The following is a 10,077-nucleotide window of genomic DNA, read 5'->3' as shown; positions in this document are numbered from 1 at the left end:
TTACAAATGGATGGAGGGAATGCCTCATTTTTTCCTGTTTGTGGTTTAACAGAGAAAAGGGAAAATCAACCATGTTGACTTCGGACTAATATCGACCGATGTAGCATTACATCAAAAGATAGAAAATTCTAAATAATACAATGTAATAGTTTATTTATTTAAATTTATTGTTTTTTTATTCTTGCAACCGAAAACTAATTATTTTTTTAAATTTGGGGAAAATAAAAAAAGATCACGGCCGACGTACCAGTCGTCGAGGTGGGTGTTTCAAGAGCGCTTGGACGAGGTTGAAAGCTGCTGAGTAGATTGGCATCAAGCACCAGATGCTAGTTTGAATATAATTATACCCCAATCTCATCCATGCATACAACCTCTGCTTCTGTGCTCATTTATCATTTAACACAATTATGAAAAAAGGTCAAATGGAACACTTACTTGTGGATCAATTTCTATCTCGGTGAGGAGAATCTAAAGAAGAGGAAATAGAATTTATGTTCCAGGGCGCTATTAATAATAACCTAGAATATCTACAGATTCAACGTGACACTTTCATTAATATCTTCAATAGCTTTTAAATGATTTATTGAACTGCAATGCATCGCACCATAGTCTGCATGTCAGCTTAGAATTTACTTTTTTTCCTGTTGTTAAGGAACTTCAGTATGTTGACTTTTTTATTCCATTTTTAGCCAACATTTTTCTAATATTATTACATTGTATATTGTACATACATACGCACCAAATCCAAAAATAGAGCATAGATAGGAGGGCAACATCAATGGCTTCATCAATTTCTTCTGTAAATGAATGAAAGGAAAAGAAAAGCAACGATAGGGTCGAGACCATGGCGTTAACTTTCTCTAGATAAGCCCCACAACTTTAAATACACCAATAAACAAACTCACACTGCAACGGTGGACATAAGAAGATATAGATTTTAATATCTTTATAAACATTTTGCAGTTTTCTGATGATAACTTACTGAACGTTTGAATTATGGCAATGAAAGAAGATGAATAGGCATATAACAAGAACAAGAAATAGGGAAGTGAGAAATTGTGCATTAACAAATAAAAGGCTCTAAAAATATAACATGAAAAATATGTAAATAAACAAATCACAGTAATAAACGAATCAACAAACGTAAGACACCTCCTAAAAGGAGGAGCTGAAAACCCTGTTATCATCATCAATGTCACTGATACTGTTTTTCTCATAGTAATACAGTAAATGATTAATATCAGCACTGCAAGAAGTCCTCTTGTCTCCATTGTTACTGGTATAGTTCACATTGATACAAACACCATCTTCTCGGTAGATTTAAGGGAGGCACAAAAGCTCCAGAAGTACAGCAAGACGTCCCGCAATCCTCCACATGTCATTCTGCATTGTACTACGAACCCGATTGCCTTGGATTCCCGCATCCATTGACAATCAGTTAATTAAGTGGCATAATTTCTTCTGTACGAGCCTCGTTATACCATGCTCCTTTCAAAATGTTTTTTGAATGCTTTATTGAGTCATTGATTTCACACGCACTCTTTTTTCGAGTCTTTTGTTTCTTTGAAGTTGAGTGATTGTGTCCCTCACGTTCTCAATGAGGGAGGTTTGCGCTCACTCGGGGGGGGGGGGGGATCAGTTCAGCACAACCTCACCGGGAAACTGAGAAATCACCTCTTTGACCCTCCACCTCTAAGGCTCCTGTTGGCCCCGCAGCAGGATCTCTCTCTCTAGGTCCACTTTGTGTCTGATAAAAATCAAATGAACGACAAGATATAGACAGAATTCGTCGATATTCACAGCTTGATCTCCAAGGGACAAACACACATAGTTTTTCCAAGCAAATGAAAAAAGCGTGCCTCGAGTCCTCGTCATCTTTAAACAGTTGACTGCCGAATATTCAGTTGCACACAGAGGGAGAGAAGTGGCGTGTGTGAGGATGGAACTCAGAGCTATATGTAGAAAAGTATTAGCAATGAGAAATCCTGTTAGAAAGGTCGGCATTGTGCAGATATTTGTTGTAACAATTTGTTACGGCTCCGCACAGCGTGTGAGCTAATGGTTGCTCTGTTTACAGCCTTTGAACATCGGTGGCAATAGATTTCCGTTTCGCTGTGTCAATGGCACATTCCGTTGTATGAAACTGAATGACTATTTATTGCCAAGCTTACAGTTTACCTCTTTGTTCACGAGAAACACTTAATACACCCAATTGTCTGGACAAAATACATTTGGCAGACAGAATGAAAGAAAAAAGGGGCAGACGCATGGGGGCTGACAGGGTCATTGACTTTGTGCTTGGTAAGAATTTACAAACTGTGAACGTAAATTTAAAGCTGGATGGAGCACTCCAACGCCTAGCTTATTTTTCTCAGTGCTAACAACTTCAGCTCCTTTGCTCTGTCATCTCTTCTGTCTTTTGTCTATTTTTACCAGATCTTGGTTGTATGAGCTCCAGTTGAGGGAAAATCTAGTTGAAAATACACAAAGTACCAGGACATATGCGGATGAAATCATACCGGCATCAATGGCAGTGCAAGCTTGGTCTGCATTAATCTTTTGTCATACTCTCCTTCTCACAGTCCTCTCGATTTTTGTGCAGTGAGTCTTTGTGCTGTAGATGTTTGATGCTTTCGAGATGCCTGTTTCAGTCTAAAGCTCCCTACACTACATTTACACAAATAATCACACTCACGCACACATACATAAAAGACACACAGGCCTGGTAGTGCAGGAGCAAGAGAGGGTCTGAGGGCTGTTTTTTTATCTTTCTCTCATTTTCCAAACCCTTTGAGGGTCAACGGAGAATGAAGTCAATATTTGTCGTTATCAAGGCCGTGAGGAGGGCACAGACATGTAGTAATGACTGGGAAAAGGTTGCCGTGTTGTTGGCCTGCTGAACCCCACTAGGGGGGCGAACAGTGGTCCTGGGAGTGCACTTGTGCTTCCTCCGTGTGACGGTACCGTCCGGGGATGTGTGGTCATGTTTCCCCCCGTCTGTGAAATCGGGGGAGGAATCATCCTTGTCTACGATGACCTCCTTTGAGTGGTGAACCTCATTGTCCCCCTTCCCCTTGCCCCTGACACGAGGCTTTGTGCAGTTCCGAGAGCGGCCAGGCCTTGAGGGGTGCACGATGTGGGTCTGCCCTCCAGAACCAACCACCACACCACGATTCGCGGACGGATTCACTGTGCCAGATAAATTGTTAGTCTGGGCTCTGGACTCAGAATTGGGTAAGGTGGGTGAACAGTTGGGGAAGTCTTCCTTGCGCAGATCCTTCAGGTCCTTCCCCAAAACTTCAGCCGGTGCCTGGCATCCGACCGAAGACGTGGAGCCTCGAAAGCGCTTCAACCACTCCCATAGTGACAGGGCCTTGCAGTCACATGACCAGGGGTTGTCGTTGAGGCGTAGGTATTCCAATGCGGGCAGTGTGTCCAGGCACTGTCCAGAGAGCTGTACAAGGGTGTTATTGAACAGGTAGAGGGTGGTGAGATGTTTCAGGTCGTGGAAGGCCAGGCGGTCAACCCACTCAATCTGGTTTTGGTGCAGAAGCAGTCGGTCCAATGCTCGAAGACCTCTAAAGGTGTTCTGGTTGAGGCTCCACAGACGGTTGCCATGCAGGAACAGGTGGCTCAGGTTGTGGAGGTCCATGAACGTGTCATCCTGAAGGAACTTCAGATGATTATCCTGAGGAGGCACAGAGAGCAATCATTAGTCTGCATATTGTGCAACGTTTACATTTCAATAATATTGTGCTGAATTGCTGTCACATGATCTTGTGTCTACGTGAATCCCTCTGACCTATTCCATAGACTACCGTGGCTACTTTCCCAAAAAGGAGAAAAATAAGTAGCAGTGCCGAATGGATAATCATGACGCCAAGTGACAAACAAAAATAATTTGGACACTACAGATGGAAGAAATTTTGAATAAAAGTGAGGTTTGTTTGCTGATGTAAAACACAACTGACAGCTTGTCGCTCAAGTAAGGCAGGAGAGGCACAGCGAAAAATCAACAACACATTCATTTTGCAGCATAGTTTAGAATTTGTCTACACAGGTTGTGTTTGTTCAAAGAGTGACAGCCCTAATAGATTTGTGATTGTATAAACAGTACCTGCAAGTAGAGATACTGCAGGTTTCTGAGGCCTTGGAAGATGTTGTTCGGGAGTGAACTGAGCCCGCAACGGTACAAGTGAAGGGCATTGAGCCGATTCAGCCCGTGGAAAGTATCTTCTGCCAAGGAGCGCAGGTGGCGGTTGTCTCCGAGGTCGAGCTCCTCAAGAAGCGTAAAACCGTGGAAGGTGGACGGCTCAATATAAGTGATGTTATTGGAGTAGATCCAGAGAGTGACCGTATTGGAGCTGAAGTGTCCACGGAGTAAGCGATGGATCTTATTGTTCTGTAGGAAGATGCGCTCATTGTCGGGATGGATGCCTTCAGGGACCGTCAGGAAGTTATGGGATTGGCAGGAGACGGTGCTGGGTGCCATGTAGCAGATGCAGTGACGGGGGCAGGACCAGGAAAACTCGAGCCCACAGAGAACCAGCAGGAACTCCAGCCCACAGCCTAGAGAGAGCACACACGCACGCACGCACACACACACACACAACACACACACACACACACACACACACACACACACACACACACACACACACACACACATACACAGATGAAGGAGAGAAAGGGAAAGATTTAGAAAGAGGGATTCAGTGTATGGTGAGAGCATTTTACATTTTTAAGTTAGCTAGAATTTTGAACGCCTCCTTCTCTAGATCAAAACTTGAAGAGTATATGTATGTAGATGTATTGATACACAATTGAACACTGAGAGTTGACAGCCCTCTATAGGACTGTCGGTCTAACACAAAACACAATATTTTAAGAAAGCATCAGCATTTGTATGCATTTCGATGACATTTCTAGCGAGAAGTATGCTTTATATCTTCATAATCTTCGATCAGAGAATGTAGAAGACCTTCCGTTTATTAGTTTCTAGTGACGTAGTTTCAAGGCAATGTAAATGAATAGGCCAAAATAAAACGTAATATTGTCACAATTTTGGGGAGAAAGAGTGAGAATACCACGTTCCACAACGTAGCTATTACACGTTTTGCTGTGAGACTGGGTTGCTATAGTGGACCTGTGAGGCGGCGCTTGCCCCAATTGCTGACATCAGTATGCTAAACAGGCTCACAGAGGCAATCCTAACATGCTGATGTTTATCAGAATTCATGTTTACTGTGTACAGCGTCTACAGTCTCAGGTTGAGGTTCAGGTGACTTTTATTCATACCCGTGGGTAGACTTAGTTTGCAATGGAGAGCGAGTTTAGCATGTTAGCATGCAAACATGTGCCCAGTAGCACAAGGGGATCATTAAGCATTTTTGATATCTTCAGCAAGTCTTTCAAAAATAATGCAGTCAAAAAAACAAACTAGGTCTATATATTTCAGCCGGACCCTCTCTGTCATGGTGGACTTCATGAATAGTGCAATAGTGCATGTTGGCCTGCACAATGAGTCTATTGAAGCGAGCAAACAAGAACAACTGATGAATCACAAGATGTCTCCGTGACGATGATTGGATCTCAGTCGCACTATTTCACCCCGATGTAGCTATTTCACAATCACCCTTCTCAATGTTCTGCCACCAGGAAGATGTGCTCGTCCAATCCCTGCCCTGATTCTAGTGGCCCCACTTTGCATTAAGCGGAGGCTGTGATCAGTCTTCTTGTGTTGTTAAATGGGTTGTGGAATGCCTGTTTAAACTCGCAGCAAGCTACTCAGAGACATTTTCTGCTCGGTGACGTGATTCCGTTGATCCTTGAGACTGGAGATGTGACTTATCCACAGTCTCATCTAAAATGAGCATAACTCACAGCCCATCATTAAAGTCCCATCTGACAACCTCTGGCCATCTTCTACCCAATTTATTATTCACAGCACAACAGCGGGCTGATTCACTGCCTCTCATCGATATGCCTCTTCTGCCTTTTAACTCTCCTTGTAATTCTGGGTCTTTTATGCTGGCAAATTTGGGAGCTGAGGAATAACTCTTCACCAAGAGACGGGCGTATTTATCTAATGTATTTTCTCGCCAAACTGTGGCTAAGCTGTGACATTCAGCGTCTGACTCCACTGACCTTTAACAGTAATTCTCTGTGTCTCGTCGTAGAGCTGGAGCTTGGAGCTGCGTGTCACCTGAACAGGAGTGTGCTCTCTTGGGCACGGATCTAATCCTATTTGTTAAGCCTCGCCACTGGGCAACAACGGATATGCATGCATTCACCTAAACACGCGCCCACAGAACGGAGGGATTGTTCACGGCTGAACGCGGGCGAAAGGTTAAGTCTAAGTGTGCGTTCATGTGTACTGTCTGGATATTTTGTGTTGGAGATCATTACATGCCATGACAGCGCTACACTAGGCCTCAGCTTTATTTTTGACTCCTTGTTTTAACGTAACGCCCTGCATAAATAAATGGATCCTTCACTTTTTCAATGCTTGTTTCATGATTTCTCTCACCCATATTTCACTTTTTTTGGTCACTCCAGGTGCTTGTTATCCCAGTGTTTCTCTCTACTCACCATTTCCATAAAGATGTATTAAGCGTGGCACCTACTGACTGAATAAATAGGTGAAAGTGTTTTTCATTACTCTTGGGAAATAATGGTACGCTCTATGTGTCAGACAAATAAGTCAGAGCCAATCTTTCTTTATGCTGTTTGAGGAACATTTGCATTAAGCTGCAGCCACCAGACACTTGAGATGCAGGTATTTGTTATTGTATTTCACATATTATTAGGATATTGACCCACACAAAAGAATAATTTTGACGCAACGCATTTAATCCATCTTTTTCTTTGATATTTATTCCGAGATGATATAATACTTGTTTTGATCACCTACAATCGCTGGAATTCAACACAGTGTTTCCATCATTCATTAAACAGATTTTCTCACTCTCAGTAAAAATCTTATGAAGTCTTAAGCTATTTCCATTAACAGTTTACTTCATGCATGTCAATACAATCAGGCAGCTGACCTCTGACGGAAAAATGATCTGAGCAGTTGGATGACGGACTGGTATATGTGTGATACAGGGAAAGGGAGAGGATGCTGCCTTAATAGTGAGACAATTTGAATAAGCAATCTGCTAATCAGGTTGGACACAAGGATGCGCCTCCTCTCCTCTCTCGCTCTCCTCAGCTTGTCAGGACAAAGCACTAGATTCTTTACACTGCTCAATCTTTTCCTCTAAAATGGAGTTTTTTACTCCTTTGCCAAATACGTAATTTTGCACTGAAAAACATTAAAACATGGCCGATGAACAGAGTTGTATCTACATCCATTCCTTCCATCAAGAACAAGATATTTTCACTAAACTTTTAATGTGGCTTTAGCCAGCAGGAACTTCTGATGACGATGCTCTCCAGATGCTGAAAGCACGTCTTCCACTCTCTTCTGCATGTAGATTGACGTTGAGGGAATTTCCTTTTGTTCATCCACACTGAGGCCATGTGTGCTCTCATTTGAAGATAGCACAACATGCACTCTCACTGGAGACTTCCATCTGCCAGCTCACTGATCTCAGCACACCATATATTTGCACCTCCAAACACTAATTTAAATCTAAATCACACATGCATTCACACACCTCCATTAGTTCATATACTGTATAGGCAAAAAAAGCTGTCTGTGGACCCACTAAGACACATTAGCATTAACAGTACAGCATGCGTCACGTTTGGAAATAAATTAAGCAGATCATGTCAATGTGACGAGCATAAAAGCCGGAATGACGCTTGTTTACAGAGACTGGCTGTCAGCACAGAAGCAAAAACAAGCCTTGTGCGGGAATGCTAAAGGAAAATGTTGGGAATGAATATCTGTCATAAATGCATTATGTGCTCACACAATGAGCCATGCAGCTCAGATTGTATTATATAAATAGCTTTGGACAGAACAGAGCATATATATGCCAATAGTGTCTATTGGAATTTGGCAGGATAAAGGAGAGGCTCTGAAAGAGAATATGATAATTACAATGTGCTTTTGGAAAGGAAAAGGAACAGCTATCTCATCAGTTGCATTAACACTCGCGTCACAAGCCTTTCACTTCCAACTCTCTCCCCATACAGCTTTCCTCCCAGCACACAGCGCCGCGTCCTGCGTCCCGTTTTCAATGCCGATGTTCCTTATACATGCAGTACTACAAATGACCAGCAGGGGCAACGCATCCAGTTGCAAAAAGAAGGCCAATTCGATTGAACTAGATCAGAAAGAAAACTTTGCAACAGCCAATGTTACAGATCAGGTGCACATTTGAAACCTTGACCCCCATCATCACCAAATTCTCATTTTTGTTTGGGTGTGCAGAAAGAATAGATGAAGATAGATGAAACACAATGGCTCAGGGGCCCAGACAGAGTGACTGCGTAAAATATCAGTGAATTATAGTTCACACTAGACTTGCCCTCATGAATAAAACATCTCTGCTAATGGAAGGGAAATAGTACGTCTGTGGAGCTGCGTCACTCTACCCATAATTATACTGGACAAACTGAATTTTCCGTGTCCCTCCAAAGACCCTGATAAGCACCCCGGTGTTTCCTCTCCTGCTGGTGGCGGTTTCTAAATAATGTCTCGACACTCAAAAGGTGTTCAGAGTCATATTCAGGCACCCAGTAGTTATAAATGGTGAAGCAACATATTTGATTATTGATTGAACCGACTCACCGTAATATGGTGAATATTCATATTAGTGTATAACACTGCTGCCATCTACTGTATATCTTTTTATGCCAAAATATCTGCATGGGACTCAACTAGGATATGTCCCTATTAAAGGTCTGGCTGGAAATAGAATGAATTTTCAACAATGGTCATTTTGCATGACTTTACTCATGAATTGGAGGTTGTATAAGAGTCTCTAATGAGTGTAAGTTGTCCTTTGGTTCTACTTAGTTACTTAAGCTTGTCCTTTATTCTATCAACAGTCAAGTCACGAAAGGGGTCAGGCGTCAATATTTGATGATATGGTAAAAAAAATAACTTCTTTAACAGCAAATACTCTGCTCATGTAATGATTTTAAAACAGTATATTATAAACTCAACATTATAAGACAAGGTTTCATGACTTGGGCAACATCAGACAATATTAGCTACAATCAGGAGCTAGATAAATATATGATTTGACATCAAATCATTTGGGATTTTCATCAGTTCGTACACGCCTCGATTCCACAGCAATCTGAATAAAGCCTTGGATTCAACCTCGGTATCTGACATTAGTATGGGTCAATAATTGCCTATTCATCTCAATTAACATTGTTGGAACAAAAGCATAATTGCAAATATGTCTTCTTAAATCATCACAAAACAACAATAACCGCAGAACATTTTCGTTCAGCACAAATACAAGAAAGACATTTTCTGACTGAACACAACGCTCATGAACAACGCTGCCAACAGCTGTGACCAGCAACACTTCCGCCCCGGAATATTTGTCTTTTTTCCCCCACATCCTACTGCGGAACCTTATAGATTTAGTCTCATTTGCCATTCGCTGGCAGCGCTGCAGGCAACATTGCCTCATAAGGTTGCCTGACTATTCTTCTAGTGAATGAAAGGGAAATGGGAGAGAACAAGGACCATGCAGAGCTCTCTGAGAAATGCGGCAGGAGAGAAATATTTTAGAAATATAGGACATTATAGCACAATTCATCTGGTGCAGAGCAAAGTGAGCGTCTGCTTATAAGAGCATGTGTGTGTGTTTGTTTTGGATCAGCATCAACACCCCCCCACCCCCCCTCCTTCTTATCTCATGCTAGCACACTGCGCAGAAATTAGAGTCGACATGCAATTAGTATATGCTATGAATTGACTAAATATTAAGGTTATACGCATCAAACTTATTACGGGTATATGGTCAAACTGGTTTGTGTGTGTGTGTGTGTGTGTGTGTGTGTGTGTGTGTGTGTGTGAGGGAGGCGGGGAGGGTGGGGGGGGGCGATTTGTGATTGAGAGAGATTAATTAGTTTTCACCTCATTTCACCTTGTCACCGACTTCA

At 42.3% G+C, this 10,077-nt stretch overlaps 1 protein-coding gene across 1 annotated transcript in view; it reads right to left on the bottom strand.

The window, feature by feature from the left end:
* Nucleotides 1-917: 917 nt before the first annotated feature.
* Nucleotides 918-10,077, bottom strand: part of rtn4rl1b (reticulon 4 receptor-like 1b) — a 112,937-nt gene continuing 103,777 nt past the window's right edge. Inside the window, exons 2-3 of the mRNA XM_040181978.2 lie at nt 4,118-4,569; nt 918-3,688 (exon numbers count right to left, since the gene is read on the bottom strand). Coding sequence (XP_040037912.2) covers nt 2,798-3,688; nt 4,118-4,569 — 1,343 coding nt within the window. The 3' untranslated portion in view covers nt 918-2,797. The remainder of the gene's footprint in view (nt 3,689-4,117; nt 4,570-10,077) is intronic.

The sequence above is a fragment of the Gasterosteus aculeatus genome, chromosome 1, assembly GCF_964276395.1.
Source record: "Gasterosteus aculeatus chromosome 1, fGasAcu3.hap1.1, whole genome shotgun sequence".
In the NCBI taxonomy this organism is placed as follows: Eukaryota; Metazoa; Chordata; class Actinopteri; order Perciformes; family Gasterosteidae; genus Gasterosteus; species Gasterosteus aculeatus.
Note: the sequence above shows the minus strand (reverse complement) of the source record. Positions and strands in the feature narration are given on the sequence as shown.